Genomic DNA, 17664 nt, shown 5'->3' with positions numbered 1-17664 from the left:
TGATTTTCAGTCTGCTTTACCTTCATCACTAAACTACGGTCCAAGACACTAAATCCCTGGGCCATGATCCAGTTTGTCTCTTATTAACAGCTTTATTAAGGAATAATTTGCATAAGATAAAATTCACCCATTTAAGTGTAGAATTCTTTTTTTAGTAAATGATTTTTAGTAAATTTGCAGATATATACAATCATCGCCATAATCCAGCTTTAACATTTCCATCACCCCAAAAAGACCTCTCATGCTCCTTTGCAGTCAACCCCTATTATAACCTTTAGTCACAGGACCCCAACACCCTACTTTCCAGCTCTGTCAAGTTGCTTTTTCTTTTTTCAATTAATTTTTATTGGAGTATAGTTGATTTACATTGTTGTGTTAGTTTGTCAATTTGCTTTTTATGTGTTAGTCAATTTGCTTTTTATGATAAATAAAATCATACACTATGTGGTCTTTTCTATCTGCTTTCTTTTATTTAGCATACTGTTTTTTGAGGTTCATGCTTGTTGTAGTATGTATCAGTAGTTGGTTACTTTTTATTGCTGAATAATATTCTATTACATGAATAGTTTATGTTTTATCTAATAATCGGTCGATGAACATTTGAATTGTTTCCAGTTTTTGGCTATTATGAGTAATGCTGCTGTGGACATCATAGTCTGGTTTCAGTATGTAGTGCTTACTCAGCCTTGGGGAAATTGGTACACAGATACACAAACCTTAAATTTAGACTTTCCAGGTGCTCCATTGTTCTAAAGTTTCCACATGAAGAGAGAACAGAATTGTAAAGTGTTTAAGAGCACAGATTCTGGAGTTCTGGAGTTGGGTTCCTTGGGTTTGCAAACCAATATGAAATCGTACATTCTAAGTAAGACAAGTCATTCACTAACTTCCTTGGTTTCCTTTAGTAACCTTGGTTTCCTTTAGTAACCATAGAATGGGGATAATGACAATGGCTCCTTTATAAGTTTAAAGTGAGGGTAAGATGATGCAAAACACACTTAGCAAAGTGCTTACTAGATGTTAACTATGCACCAAATCATCATTAAATAATTTTTAAGAGATTAGTAATGCTATTAAAATAAAATATTTAGAAGATTTCTGAAACTATTTTCCAACTAAGAGGTACAAGTCTTATTCTTGCTTAATATAGTTTAATTATCAAGCACAAACACCATGAGTTTTTATATGGAGGGGAGCAAAATACTTCTTTTTCTGTCTGGTCATTACCACATAGTCATTGACTGGGGAATAGTCTCTAATAACCTCTTGCTTCTAGATAGAGAACATCACTGGATTCAAAGTAGCAGAATTAGATTTTTACCATAGAAAAACCATTCTTCATACTATCACATCCTCTTGAATGTGACACATGATAGACACATGAGAAGAAAGGGATTAAAAAATAAATAGAAAAGCAATGAAATGGCTTCTATAGCTTAATTTAATTATTTAACAATATATAGTGCATATTATGGGCCAGGAAGTGTTCTGAATTATTTAAAAATAGTAATGAATTTAATCTTCATAACAACCCTATGAAATAATCTATTAATTATCCTCAATTTCAGTTGAGATAACAAGGTACAGAGAGGTTGAGTAATTCGACCAAGGTCACACAGCTAGAAAGTACAAAGCTGAGCTTCAAACCAGGCAACCTAGCTCCAGCGTTTAGTTCATGCCACTATGCTTTGTTACCTCTCTTAGTAGAAGACAGAACATCTGACTAAAGTGGACAGATTCCCAGAAAAGACAACTAGAAGCACAATCAGTTTTGTTCTGCACACAGACCCATTTCCTTTAATCATATTATTTGACTTACTTTAAGTCACAGGGAAATGCTTCTTTCAAAGATGTGTAAAACAAGGAAGGTATAAATTAAAACTCACTTTCGGTTTCATTTTAAACTCCCTTGCCCATTTTATGTAAATGTAAAATACTAAAAAGTCAAGCTTTTCAAGTTCATACATGAGGTTCTTTAAATGCCTGAAAGGATCCCTAAGCTAACCATATACTCTGTAATCAATCACTCTATCTGTGAATTGATAGGGTAATAGACTCTCTGTGGAAAACATTCTCAATTTTTTAAAAATCTTGTGTAATTTATATTGTTATTGGAAGATCGTAGTCCATATCAATATTTTCAACTTTTTAATTATTCAAACATTAGGTACGTACTTGTAAAAGATAAAAGCTTCATATAAGTGAAATGCAGCTCTACATTAATATTTTAAAGGCTTTGAAAAGTTCTGATGTATATAAACCTGACTAAATTTGTTTAATGCAGCACTCAAACTATTAAAATAATGGAGTCTACTTTTCCCCTATATAACACCATTTAACCTATATTGGAAAATAGCACTAAAAAGTGCTCTAGACATCTAAGCCATCCATAACCTATTAATGTAATTATTTCTTATTCTTCTGATGAAACCTTATTCCAATACAGTCTTTGAGGTCTGAGTCATGAGAAAGATGACAATAATATATGATAGCATGAGTAAGTGTAAAGATGATAAAAAATAGGGTAACATTCACTAACATTATTACGGGCTTATCACACTGCAGACATTGTGTTCTACATGTTTCATCTCACCTAATGCTCAAAACAATTCCAAAAGGCGAGCGTTTATTCATTAATTCTCATTTTACAAAAGAAGAACTTAGTAACATGCCAGAGCACACACTTATTAAGAGGTGAAGCTGGGCTTCAAATTCAGGCATTCCAAACTCAGGATTCATATTTCAACAATTATACTTAGCTGCCTTCCACTGTGTCCCAGGCAATCATTTCACTTACACGTGTAGAATCCCTATTACTAGGAATAAACTAGGAAATAAACATTACATAAAACTACCAAGGAAAATCTAGGAAACAGCAGGTATGGTTTATTCATCACAATGTGTTTATGTTGACTCTTGATACTTTTGTTATTATAAAACTTTTACACATTTGTACGTCTCTTCTTCTCTTTAGTAAGGAGTCTGATGATTAGAACATTTTTCCTTCTTCCCTGTCCTAAAACAACTGCAGTGACAGCATATTTTCAAATAGTGATATATTCTGTAAATAGTTGAAAATAATAAAATGTCTCTGCAGTCAGAGCTCTATTTTATATTACCTTTCATTCTTCTTTGGAAGCATCATTTATACATTAATACTAATTCCAAGATACAAAATGTGTTGTGCTTGTGAGTGAACTGTATGTGTTTTTTGTTTGTTTGTTTGTTTTCTCCCTACTGCGTACTTTTCAAAGGGCTAACATTAAGTTTCTATAAATCAAATTCTATTTTGACATATGGTCTTTTAAATGGCGAAAAGGAAATCATGAAGAAAGCATTAGATTTAAAGACTGCAAAAAGTTGCTAAAATATGGAATGCCAACTTCTAAGAAATGCACATTTTTCATGCTTTGTTCTCAGAAGACAGTATCAAAGTAGTGAGTAAGACATTTCTTCAGCTCACTGTAGCTTCTTTATTTCTTGGTAACCTCTTTAAAGCATCTGAGGATGTAAAAAGAAGAATGAATGGATCTGCAGAGAGAATTTTTTTTCTTTCACTACATATCAATACTTATTGTGCCATGACTTTTCTAGATGTTGAGGACCCAGTAATGAAAAGGACAGATGAGGCCACTGCCCTTAAGGAAGTTACATTTGACAGGCAGGAACAGTCAACAAATAAGAAAGCACATACATAACGAGATATCACAGAGTGGTGACTACTGTGAAGAAAACTACAGACAGCACTATGAAAGACAGTGGTATGTCAGGAGGGTAAGTGCATGAGAGGGATTTAGAGGCACACACAGGGACAGCCAGAGCCCAGGCTGCGTGGTCAGCAAAAGTACTTCTGAAAAAGGTAACACAGGAACTGACACTAAAAAGAAGAGAAAGAGCCAGCTATGTACATGCTAATTGCAAAGGCTCAGAAGAAGAAATGAGTTTGGGAAGCCCAAGGAACCCAAAGAATAGCTTGCATGGGAGAGTGCCAGGCAGGGGCACTGGAGACCAGTAGGAGATGAGTTCTGGAGTTAGAAGAGATTACAGTGCATGGATCACAAGGTAAAGAGACTGAAGGAGCTCTAGTAGCAATGAGGAGCTGCTAAAGTTTTCCATGTGAGATGACACTGAACCTTTCACATTTCAAAAATCTGACTTTTGCTGCTCTGAGGAAAATGGATTATAGGAGGGCAAGGGAAGAAGCAGAATCTGGTTAGAAATTTGTGTAAAGGCAGTCTAATTAACCTAAATATCCATCGATGGATGAATGGATAAACAAGATGTAGATATACACAATGGAATGTTACTCAGCCATAAAAAAATAATAATACCATTTGCAGCAACATGGATGGACCTAGAGATTGTCATACTGAGTGAAGTTAAGTCAGACAAAGACAAATATCATATGATATCGCTTATATGTGGAATCTAAAAAAATGGTACAAATGAACTTATTTACAAAACAGAAATAGAATCACGGATGTAGAAAACAAACTTATGGTTACCAAGGGGGAGGGGAGGAGGGGTAAATTAGGAGATTGGGATTGATATATACACACTACTATATATAAAATAGATAATAAGGACCTACAAGTGGGGAACTCTACTCAATACTCTGTAATGACCTATATGGGAACAGAATCCAAAAAAAGAGCAGATATATGTATATGTATAAGTGATTCACTGCGCTGTACAGCAGAAACTAACACAACACTGTAAATCAACTCTACTCCAATAAAAATTAATTAAAAGAGTAAAAGATGAGGGTAGCTTAGATGGGCACAGTGGAGATGGTGAAAAGAAGGACTTAAAATGTATTTTGGAGGCATCTTTGACAAAACTTTCTGAAAGACTGGACGTGAGGGGTGAATGAAAGGGAGGAAACAAAAATGATGCCAAGAGTTTTGGCGGAGGCAACTGGTTAGATGATGGAGGAAGTTATGACATAGAAGAAACTAAACAAGAAATTTCTGGGTCTGAGTATTGATTCTTAAGTTTTGCTTTCAATATCAAAAATGGCAATTAAACATCCAATGAAGATGATGGTGGGTTCAGGGAAAAGTTCAGGGCAGGAGATAAAAACTTGGGAGTCACTCACATATGCTTGGTGTTTAAAGCTATGGGACTAGATGAAATCAGCATGAGAGTCGGGGGTGGGGAGGGAGAGGACAAGGAAGGGAGGGTGGGAGGGAGACAGAGAGAGAGAGCAAGTGAGCATGGGTGTATGCACAAGTACTCAGACTAAATATCTGGGCTACTTTTAGATGCTGAGGAAGCAAGAAGCATTCAGCAAAAAACACTAAGGAGAGGTAGTCAATGAGGTAGAGGGGACATGTAAATTCACCTGTTGCATGAACAGAACCTTCACAGATAACATTCTAACAACCATAACCAAAAAGTGCTCTCTGGCAGTTTTCACCTACAGCACTGCTATTGTAGCAAGTTCGCTGACCTACATCATAGGACTACTTGTTTGCTGGTTAAGGTTGGATGTAAACAATACTTCCCTAGAATAATTTCCACAGTATTTTGATTTAACAACAAAATCAAGCAACCGCATCTCACAAGCACACTTCCCCCCAGGTTATCAATCACTGCACTTATCTGGGGGAGAACTGCAACAGAACCATGAACCTGACCTTCCTGTTTCACCATTGCGCCCGCTGGCCTTGCTGTCACTGTGCTCCGTAATTCTTCGCGGTTATCATATTCAAGGTCATTATTGGGACAAATAAATTTAAGATAAATTTCATTCCATGTTTTCTTCTGGATTTGCACAATCTTGCAAAAGTTCTCATAGGTATTTCTCCTATTCTTTTCATTTCACCAACTAAATCAGTAGACTTTGCCATGGCTTGCCAATTCACTGTTCATTCCTTCTACAGAAATTCCAATGACTATTAATACTTATTTCAGTTTTTCAGTCACATTAAGTTTAGCTTCTTTCTACTGTCACTATTCATCCTTATTTCATAAACTCAATTCATTACTTTGTATGCTCTCTCTGATTTACCTCCAACTCACTTGTCTTATCTTGTTTATTTTTTTAACTTTTCTGCTACATTCTGAACATATCAAGGGCAGAACTGTGTCTTACTAATCTTCACATCTCTTATTTCTAGCATGGTGCCCAGTACAAAATGCATGAGCAATAAGTGCTGAATGAATGAATGAATTAAATAATCTACTAGATTGGTTCAAATTTTTCTTTTTTTAGTTTGACAAAAATGCTAAAGATATAAAAAGACCGCTTTATTATATTTTAAATTAGACCCTTAGGAGAAATTTTCCTATTGCTGAGATTCACCGGTCCCCCAAATTTTCCTACCTCCTTTTTATTTGGATATGTAATTTTCATTAGTATGCTAACATAATAACAAGTTATTTTGAGTGACAACTGCTATTCAATTGACCTATGATATATATATATATATATATATTTAATTCTCAGGAACTACGAGTGTGGTTAAACTCAACAGCAACATTAAATGTTGGATTTTCTCTTTTGCTCAACGTAGCAAAAGTTCTTATATTTTAAAATCTGAAGCACCTACAATTATTATGGAAAGACACTGCAAATCTTATACTACTATTTTTACTAGTCAACTGTCAACTTTGTAATTACTTCAACAGTGAATTTACCATTTTTAATCAACTAAACTCTGCTGAAGAAATTAAATATTAGAACTGAATATTTTTTCTAGAAACATTATGAGCTTCAGAGGTTCTATCACAGTCTGACAAGTACACCAGAAGTATAAAGGCTGCAAATGCTTCACTGGAAAGAGACAGATATTGTTTGGATGTAGGTAATTGAGATTTTATTTCAATGAAAAAATGCTGAGCCTACAGTGCTCTGTTTTTTCTGCAAAACTCATGTCAACAGAATACATGAAACTAAATCCTTAATTCTATGGTCCATTTAGTCAGCTGAAGGTCTTGGGTACTCAGATTAAATAAATGACTTGCAAAATATTAACGAGCAAATTAATATTAGAGATAGAATTTGAATTTGAGAAATCTTCATTTCTGGTCTTACATTATTTTCACCACATAATCTGATCTTAGATAAGTCATATAGCTAAATGGTGAATTCATATTACTTATAAAGAAGGAAAGGAAAGTGAAAAAGGAATTATTTCTCCATGGCTCAGGCCTATCAATATAAACATAGACAGATTTTTTTAATCTCTTTATCCTGATTTAGTCAACAACTTATCCTTACTTTCCTTTCAGTATATTTTTACATTTACATCATGCTCTATACTTTCTAATTTACTTATGTCTAAAGTAGAATTTGATTAAGAAGACAAGTGTAACTTAATTCCAAATAACATTTCCTCTTATTTTCCAATTAGGGCATGTAAAGATAAAGACTTAATTCACAGCACAGCTCCTAACTGTTAAAAACAGTATGATTGCTACAATTCCACAAATGAAAATAGTTTACTAAGTACATTATTGAATTCACTGTACACTAATATAGCAAGTTTATTTAATAAGCTCTCAAGTACAAAATCAATACTACTCAGAGGAATTCACTTCAAATAGAGTATTCCCAAATGAATGAGAAAAGTATGTAACTGTTTAAAGAAAAACAGTGATTGTAAATATGTCAATACATCCCCAATATTTGACAGTGTCCAGATATCTTTTATTTTTGGTTTTAGATAGAATAAATTCACTCTTCGAATTAAATAGCTGACTGATCACAGCATCTCTCAGATTTATCTAGATGTGGAAAAATTTAGTTTCATATTAACACAAATGATAGAGCCCTATATAGATAGAATCAATGAAATTAAATTATTGCTTCAGAAGCATCAGGGGGCTAATGATCAATAAACCCATACTCTTTCATACATAGAAAAACACTGAGACCAATGAAACCTTTATTGGAAGCCTTTATGGTGGGAAAACAGACAACTGCAACAAAAGAATGCCTTGATTTTACATGTTTTTACTTTAGGAATACACATCTGTTAAAAGTAATGGTCCTTCTTATGGTCACATATGGTGTAGGCGAGACTATCCCTAAATTATGAATGAGTTTTATGCACCACAAATCAACTTTTCAGAAAAAAATGAGCATTAACTCAATATTTGATTCTTAATAATCATATCATTTATATAATTTTGTTGTTTTTTTAGTGGTGAAACATGACTTCCCTATAGTTAATAAATATAAATTATCAAAATGTCAACTAGTTTTGTTCATAGAAAACATGGATATTTTAACACAAACTCGTTAATTCTGACACCTTGGAAGTTAAATTTTGCAATTTAAAAACACCATAAATGTTCCTTAGAATATTTTTAAAGCCTTACAAACAAAGAAAACATTGCTGAATTTCATGATATTATTATACGTATTTCCCTTTATGGAATTTAAACATACAACACAGACTGAAATATGACAATTTATATGGTGATAACTAGTATTGATTGTTAATCATCTTATTTATGGTCATTATTTAAAAATTTTAATATTCAAAGAGATCTAATTATCAATTGTAACTTTTGTGTATATTCCAAATAACAAATTATATATAATGGACTTGCATGTGTCTTAGAAATGCAATTACGTGTTGTCTAAATTCCTGTAAACATCATGTCAAAGTAGAGCTGACCTTCTCGGGCATTTCCTGGTGTCCTGTTGTCACTGTCTGCCTGCAGCACTGTTTCCCTGTTTCATCATGTGGGGAGGTGGGAGTAGGTTATGGAGCTTCTGTTAAAAAAATTAGAGAACTTTTAAAAATAGTATATTTACTTTAGACTTTCTAAAACACACTGAACTGAACAGGTGCAGGATATGATGAAGAAGGGGGTGGGGCATTAGTCAGTATGAAGGAATAGGCTGTACTGATGGAGATGGACACATGAATGGAAGAGAGGAGGAGTTAACATGTAAAGCATGTATATGGAGGAAATGCATGTGAAGGACTACATAACGTGAATGAAAACATAAGAATTGCAGGATAGATAAGTCAATCAATCAAGTCTTCAAGAACTGTCCCTGAGCATCTATTCTTCCTGAGTACAGAATACTAGAGCAAGTCAGTGGGAACTTTCCTGAGATTAACACTTATTCATTAATAAATACTGCTTTAGTATTGCTGCCCAGTGTATCATTAACATAGACAAAAAAGGACCACCTCTGGGAACAGCAATCAGGAAGAGAAGGGGCAGTCAACCATGTCACAAAAACTGACACAAATACCTCCCAGTAGTGTGGTGGTATACAGTAGCCTCTGGAAATGAGAGAGCTATCCTTAAATATGTGAAGGGATGCCTTGTCTCAGGAAACATAGGCTTGTTGTATGAGGTGTCAGTGGGCTGAACCAACCTCAGAGAAACTACAGTAGGTAATGGGAACGAAAGACTACACTAAATCTGAGTCACAGAGTTGGTTTCAGCAGAGGCAAAGTGATCTCTTGGCAGTGACACTGTCAGGACTCTAAGTAGAGAACAGTGAGTACAGAGCCCCGGGCCTGTGACGTCTAAGTACTGAGCCCATGTCCATGAGAGTCACACTCAGTCTCCAAGTGTGCAGTCCCTCATTCCTGCCTTAAGCCTTTGGTAATATGTTCCCCAAACACTGCAGTTGCTGTACTTGAGACATATTCAAACTAGGCATAATTAAAAGGACAGGAGTTTCAGTCATTCAGTTTGCACAATCATTCACTCATTCTGTCACTACTTATAGAGCCCTATGCTTGGTCAGTACTAGGAATGCTGAGATGAGGGCACACATTTCTCAGCTTCCTCCTGCTTTCTGTGCTACTACTGATTTACTTCATCAGTAAGAACCTTGATAATGTAGTAGAGAAAAAGCAAAATTATACATATGAATAAGCTCAAGGCGTTTAACATCATCATTCATCCATTCATAATGAATGCCAATTTATGAAATACTCACTGAGCACCAATTATATGCCAGGAGTACTTCTAGTTGCTGGGGGAAAGAAAACCACCCAGAATCCCTACCCACATTTTTATTACATACACACGGATTATAGGAAACATTTTGGTTAATAATGAATTATAAAGTTTGGAAGCAAAACACTAATTTAAAAAACCTAATGAATAGTATTATGCAAGCACTTTTTGTTACTTAATATTGAAAAATTTTACAGTTCAAACATTTAACAAAGTTAACAGTCAAAAATAAGAACAATCAAATGTTCCAACCACATTTCACATTAAATCTACATGAATACTCCTAATGATGTTGTCAAAAATCAGATTCATAAAGTTATAATGCTGCAGAGGAAAAGCAAAGAAGTGATAAAAATTAGCCTCTCTATATTAACACTTCTGATGGAAATTATGCATCTCTGTTCTGACCTCCTCGTCCCGAAATATTTACCCCAAAGAAACACTAAAAAAAAAGAGCCTTAAGGACCTACAGAAAGGAATAGAGATTTTTCCGTTAAACACTACTGTTACATTCTTCACACCAGGACACTGGAGAATGGTGGTAGAAGTATGGTGGTCCCAGGCAAGGTACTTAACTCTCCTACTTTCTCTTTTTTCTCATCCCTGAAAGGGAGGTAAAAAAAAGTACAGTTGATCCTGGAACAACTGGGAGGTTCGGGGCATCCATCCCCTTGTAGTCAGAAATTCATATAACCTTACAGTCTTCACTCTGCTCAGTTCTGAATCTGTGGATTCAACCAACCACAGATCATGTAGTACCGTAGTACATTTTTATTGAAAAAAAATCTGTATATAAGTGGATCCACACAGTTCAAACCCATGTTGTTCATGGACCAACTTGATTCATAGGGTCAATGTGAAAATTAAATGAGCTAACACCTGAAAAGGATTTAAGACTTTTTTAAAGCACATAATAATAAGTATTTGCTATCATTTCCATTATTAAATTGGAAGAGCATTGCAGCAACAATGCATGTCAAAATCTTTTTTGATAGAAGTTCTCAGAACCCTTTGAATGAAGAAAAAAAAGGGGTAAAAATGAACTTATTTACAAAACAGAAGTAGAGTAACGGATGTTGAAAACAAACTTATGGTCACCAGGGGATAAGGGGAGGGAGGGATAAACTGGTAGATTGGGATTGACATATACACACTACTATATATAAAATAGATAACTACTAAAAACCTGCTGTATAGCACAGGGAACTCTACTCAATACTCTATAGTGGCCTATATGGGAAAAGAATCTAAAAATAGAGTGGATATATGTATATGTATAATTGATTCACTTTGCTGTACACCTGAAACTAATACATCATTGCAAATCAACTTTACCCCAATACAAATTTAAAAAAAAAAGAAGAAGAATTCTGAACCAAGCACCTAAGCTTTGTCATTAATCTGGGTCAAATATTCTCCAAGCAATACAGCAGCAGACCAAGCTGCAATAGTTGGTGCCCATATGCTCTTCCTCACAGCGAAGTACAAGTGCCAAATTCTAAGTGTGCTGCCAGAATTCCTCAGCTTCATAATTGCTACCACTTTTTCCATTTTTCCATTTTGACAGTATAGATTCTGTTTTGCTGTTTGGCAGAGACTGTCTGGCTTTGCACACTGGAAAAATCTATTACCAAACCCTTCCAGCCATAACTTGTGGCCTTATTCATCAACAAAACTCTTCTGCCAAATACAAACTGAACAAGTCCTTCCTTCATTCCCCTCATGTATTTCAGACACAGTCTCAGACTAGGCTAAGAGCAAAATGGAAAAGGTTTGAAAATTATCTGGTAAATATTGGAGTAAATCATCAAGTTGTATTTCAATTATCCAGAGTATCATTACCCATTCTAGAAGGAAAATGTCTAAACTTTATATTTGGATCCAGCTATTGGGAAATAACAGAAGATGATCTGAATTTGTTAGAGCAAATAGTACCAAACCTGAATTTTTGACAAATGTGCATTTACATTTTTGGCCTTCACAGAATTAATCAATATCCACAATCTGTTTTGATAACTCTGCCTGGAGTATTTGCTTATCCTTCCAGCAAGATGCAAAAATGCCCACAGTATAAGGACTGTAAGTTGAATAAGTTTTTCACAAATCATTATGGGTTTTACACTGAGCTTGTCACATTATCTTGTCTCCCTTATGATCAACATCATATATTTGTATAATGTGTCACATGTAGAGGGTCACAGTCTGGTTATAGAAGAAAAAGATGTCTCTGTATGAAACCATCAGATTTAACTAGGAATCAAACATACACCCATAATCCACTATCTACAAATACCCATCAGTTCAATCCCTGTGTGAGAGTACTTTGCTAAGGAAAGCTCCACTCAAATTCTAATCAGTATGCAACTGGATGCACTAAAAGTTCCTCCAGGGAAGTGATAAACTCTTACTCATCTTCCTACCACCAGAATCTAAGAATTAAAGGAGATTTGTTTATTTGCTGAACAAACTTAATTAAATCTCACCTCTGAGGCTAAGTGGCAGAGGGCTATTGACTCTCAGTCCAGATTTCTCAAATGAATCATGTGTCTGGATATAAAGACTTAAAATGCAGGGTTCAGTCTCATTTTTGATAGCCATCACCTAAATGATGTATTACTGCCTAAAAGAAAAACTATTTATCAAGTACAGCATATCACTATGCTGTTGGAATTGCGCAAAGAACTTAATGGAATTGCACAGAAAAGCCTACAATATAAATATATTTTAAAAGCTGAATTTAATTAAATAATAGATCATACATATAAAGCAATCATATGAATTGAATAAAATATTCAAATTTTGGATTATGTTTGTTTATTTTGTCCTAAATGGAAGGTAAAATGCATGGTCTAAATAGCTTTCACGTAAATAATTTGGAAATATCTTTTGGGGATTTAAATCATGAAGTTTAGTAGTATGCTTACAGAATAATTGAAAAAAAAAGCATGAATTTTCGTAAGACAATTTAAGATTGATATTCTAAGATTTAAGGGAAAGAAGAAAATAGAAAAAAATAAATTTATAAACTTTCAGGTTTAAACCAATTTCAGCTTAAGTGCTACCAAAAAGACAATGATAAAATCCAACCATATGGTCTAATATTTCTCATTTAGAAAATACCAATACTAACTTTAATTGTGCATTTTATGATTATTCAGAAAACCAGCAATTAAACAACAAAATATGTTCCTTGTTTTAAAATTCATGCTTAATTACTAATTTCCTTCGCTGTATTTAGGCATGGGCAAGATGTATTATATCCATGCCCCATGAGTAAATTCATGGGTAAATAACAGCATTATATGCCCTTCAATCTCTGTTGACATGCTAACTGGATGCTTTTCCCATAATCTTCACAAATTATACACAATGCTTATATATCTTTCTTCAGTAAGAATTTAGTTTCAGAAAACAGTACAGAGGGATCTTTTAACTAATCTATCACTTCGATAAAATGAAAATGTGAGCTTTCAGGTTCAAACTATGATCATGCCACCTCAGTGTTCAATTAAAAAAATACATGCATTCATACTCATACTAAAAAGAATTTAAGATTGTGTGGAAGTAATGGTACATGCATATTTCACTGAATAATGCAATAGAAGAATTGCATTTACTATAAGCATTTTAGAACACAAAATAGCATATTTTTTAAAAGAATCAAATCAAATAATATGCATGTATTGAAACTTTTTTGTTCACTTTAAGGTATGTATAAACTGTAGTTAACATCACCACAAAACTAAAAACTCATGTTGCCACATCAAACATTCAGGGTTTAAATAAAGGGAGAGTACAGCTCTGAAACAGAATATTTCAAGGCAGTTGAATTTCGAACCAGTTACCTTTGTAGCGCAAGGGAGTTTATCCAACTGGCACTAGCAAACAGATGGACAGCAATGGAGGAAACCTACTCCCCTCCAAATCTATACATTAAATGGGAAGGAACTGCTTTTCCACCTATCTTTGCAGCATAGCCGTTCAAGGTACTAAAATGGGCTTGTGATACATGCCATGCACATCTGGGATTAGACTGTAGAAGTATTATCTGAGGCTAAACATCCTTATTTATGGAATTTGGGCAAAGGAGAGGACAGGCCTCAATATCAAAGTGACTAGCTCTTCGTGGGGCCTGAGATTTGGAAAGCTAAGCACAGTGCAAAAATGTAACTGAGAACACAGTAACAGAATTGAAACTGTGGAAGCTTCCTCTAGTTTAAACCATTATTCTAGAAATAGCCCAGGGAAACAGAAAAGAAAATGGAGTAAAGATTTTCAGATAATAAAAATGAATATTTGTACTACTCTGTCTTTTAATCATATGAGTAATGTAGTATATACACATCTGTTACCCGTATCTAATTCCAAATAAAACATTTTTTTAAAATTTTGAGTAATTCAGATTTCACTTAGAGAGAAGAGGGGAGTAATTTGATAAGATATACATTGCTTTGGGCCTTACTATATCTATCTATATCTATATCTAATCTATCTACCTATTTATCTATGTTGATTTCTCAAACATGAAAGGCAAAACTTCAGCAACTTTAGAAAAAAATAGTAAAATTATGACCTTGAAATATAAATGGATTTCTTACCCAAGACTCGAAAAGCACAAAGTGTAAAGTAAAATGGTGATAAATTTGACTAAAAATTACAAGAGATACTATAAACAATGTTCAAAACAACCAAAAGAATAGAAATAGATATTTTCAAAACATGTATCTTATAAAGTACTAGTACTCAAATATAGTAAAAAAAATCTTCTATAAATCAATACCAAAAAGATGAATAATCCAGTAGAAAAATGTAAATTATGTAAACAGAAATTTTAATAAATGAGAAAACCCAAATGGCAAATGAATATTTGTAATTGAGGAAATAGTGATTAAAATATTAATTAAATACATTTTCATATCCTTAATAACAAAACTTGAAAAACTATAACTACCAATCAATGGGTGAGTATATAAATAAACTATGATATATCTTTATAATGGAATGCCCTTTATATTCTATAATGGAATAATTTCCAGCAGTAAAATATATAAACTATAACCAGAAGTTTCAAGAAACGAACATTATATGAAAAATTATTTGCACAATAAGTGCATAGTTTGCAAATCAGACAGAATTCAAAAAATTATGCATATTATGTATAAATTTGTACATATGGAGAAAATACAGAAAATATTTACATTATAATAATAAATGCCAAATTCAGGATTTCATTTATATCTAGGTACAGAGAACAAGAAAAAGGAAAGTGGGATTAAGAAGGTTTATCCAGGGGATATAAATGGTATTTGTGATATTTTATTTATAAAACTTTTATAAAATTTTAAATCAAATTTGGCTAAATATCTAGGCTTTTCAGCATAATCAGGCTCTAGTTTAATGAAAATCATGCATCTTCACTTCAAGTGCTTTTACTTCACCCTCAGGCAGGTATACAGAGCTCACACTCTTGTACTACACTGTCCAGATAAAGTTCAGGTACCATATGTAGGAAGAGAGAAGAAACTTTCCTAAAGGCTCCAGCAGGTTCCTTCTCACATCTCATGAGCATAGATCAAGACTATAGCTTTAAACAGTTACAGTGGCCAATGGATTAAAAACAAAGACAAGAGATCAAAAAGTGAGATATCTGTTATGTCTAGTATGTGACAGGTAAATAGACAGATAGGCAGATAAAAGTACAAGTCACGAGACTTTTCTATATTTCAATGGCCAGTTCAGCAAAGCCAAGTAACTGCTGACACTTGAGAACAAAGCCATCCTTAACATTGATGAGAAACCTCTTAAATTTTCACAATAGCTGCCAATCTTTGACCTTACTATGAGTATTTCCACTTAAAAAATGTACTTAAAAATACTACATTTTGACAGGAAATACTTTTTTAATGATGGAAACATTAAGAGTTAAGTTGCAAAGCTAAATTCTTTGAATTAGGACTGCTGTCAAGATAAAGCAATATTAGAGACCTAGAACTCTTTAAAGTATTTATATGAAAGATAAACACTAATTGGTGAAAGAATAAGATTCTTAAAGGGAAATCTCGTATTCACATTAAGACTCTTTGAGAATAAAATGATTTCTCAAGTTAGTAATTTTAAAAGGAAATCATAAAGTAGATATCTTAGGTTTTTGTAACTGTTCAAGAGGTTACCTTTAATTATCTCATGCTATTCCAGAAAACAGAGTAATATATCTTTAGAAGTTAGCATTTTTCATTGAGATTGTGGAATATTATGTGGGAAACGTAGTAATAAAATATTAATAACATAACAAAATATATCCACATGCCCTATAAAATAATAACCATTATCATGAAAATCCAAAGTTAAATATTAACTAAGATGTAGAGATATATTGTCTCATTTAAACAATAAATTATGGTCCTCCTAAGAGTGAATTACTGAGAGAGTGGGCAGCAAAGAAAAATAAAGTATACATAATGTGCAGACCAGTAGTATATCAAATTACTTTTGAAATAAACCCCTGCAAAAGATTATGATTCCATCATTTACCAAAAGCCTGTCTTCCTAAAGTCACGAGATAAAAAAATTATTATTTACTATGATTCAAACACTTCAACACTTCATATAAATATAATATATTGGTTGATGCAATATATGTCAAAACAAAACAAAACAAAAACAAACTGGCTGGTCCTGAATATAGCATTTTACAATTTGGTCGTATCAACCATCAATTTAGTCAAGAACATTTACTAAGCAACCGCTGTGCTCCAAGAGTTATTCTGCACTTCATTCCCCAGGCATACAAGCATATTTTTCATGTTAATAAGTAAAGTATTTTGATCTGAAATTTATGTTTGAAAGAGAGTGTTTTGGAAGCAGCATATAGATGTCAACCGAGGTAAGTTTGTTACCAAAATTTATAGAAGAGTAGTATGACATATTCATCATTATGTATGCTGAAACTATAACATAGTTTTATGGTTATGGTTATGCCAGCTTATCTTCTCAGACATTTTGATGATGAAAGTGATAGACGTCCAGAATACCATATAAAGATTCAAGCTGTTGTACTGCATAAGAAATAAGACTATGACAGCAATCCTAGGATTTTTCTCTTAAACCCATCAAATGAAAACATAAGCTACTCTTGCAAAGATGTTTTAACATGTCTCTTTTTTTTTTTTTTTTTTGCGGTACACGGGCCTGTCACTGCTGTGGCCTCTCCCGTTGCGGAGCACAGGCTCCGGATGCGCAGGCTCAGCGGCCATGGCTCACGGGCCCAGCCGCTCCGCGGCATGTGGGATCTTCCCGGACCGGGGCACGAACCCGTGTCCCCTGCCTCAGCAGGCGGACTCTCAACCACTGCGCCACCAGGGAAGCCCTTAACATGTCTCTTGAAGACACCATTCTAAAACTTTTACTTTATTTTGTTCTTTTAAAGAATCCAGATAATTAATTTAAACCCTTTTTATGCAATTTTATTTGCAACATTATTAATCTCTAAGAGTTTACTATTTTAAAATTACTCTTACTCTAATATTATATAGCAATTTCTATAATCATGAAAGTTGGAAGCAACCAACATTAGTTATATACCCAAGACACTTAGACTATGCATGTGATTATGGTACAAAAGGCAGTAATTATACACATAATTCAGAAAACAAACAAAAAATGAACAAATAAACTATTTGATTTTGCCCCAAACCCCCCCAAACCAATTACTGCATTTGTTAAATT

General features: G+C 33.8%; 1 protein-coding gene across 2 annotated transcripts in view; it reads right to left on the bottom strand.

Annotated features, from left to right (window-relative positions):
* PRR16 (proline rich 16) overlaps positions 1 to 17664 on the bottom strand; it is a 170894-nt gene that overhangs the window by 43295 nt on the left and 109935 nt on the right. The window contains exon 2 of one of the 2 annotated variants that reach the window (XM_029217483.1): positions 8631 to 8728. The exons of the other annotated variant lie outside the window; for it this stretch is intronic. Within the exon in view, the coding sequence (XP_029073316.1) occupies positions 8631 to 8642 (12 nt within the window). The 5' untranslated portion in view covers positions 8643 to 8728. The remainder of the gene's footprint in view (positions 1 to 8630; positions 8729 to 17664) is intronic. 2 annotated transcript variants of the gene reach the window in all.

This window comes from Monodon monoceros, unplaced genomic scaffold (genome assembly GCF_005190385.1).
Source record: "Monodon monoceros isolate NGI ecotype Baffin Bay Population unplaced genomic scaffold, NGI_Narwhal_1 Super_Scaffold_12, whole genome shotgun sequence".
Lineage (NCBI taxonomy): Eukaryota > Metazoa > Chordata > Mammalia > Artiodactyla > Monodontidae > Monodon > Monodon monoceros.
The sequence above is the reverse complement of the archived record's forward strand: the minus strand, read 5'-3'. Positions and strand labels throughout refer to the sequence as shown.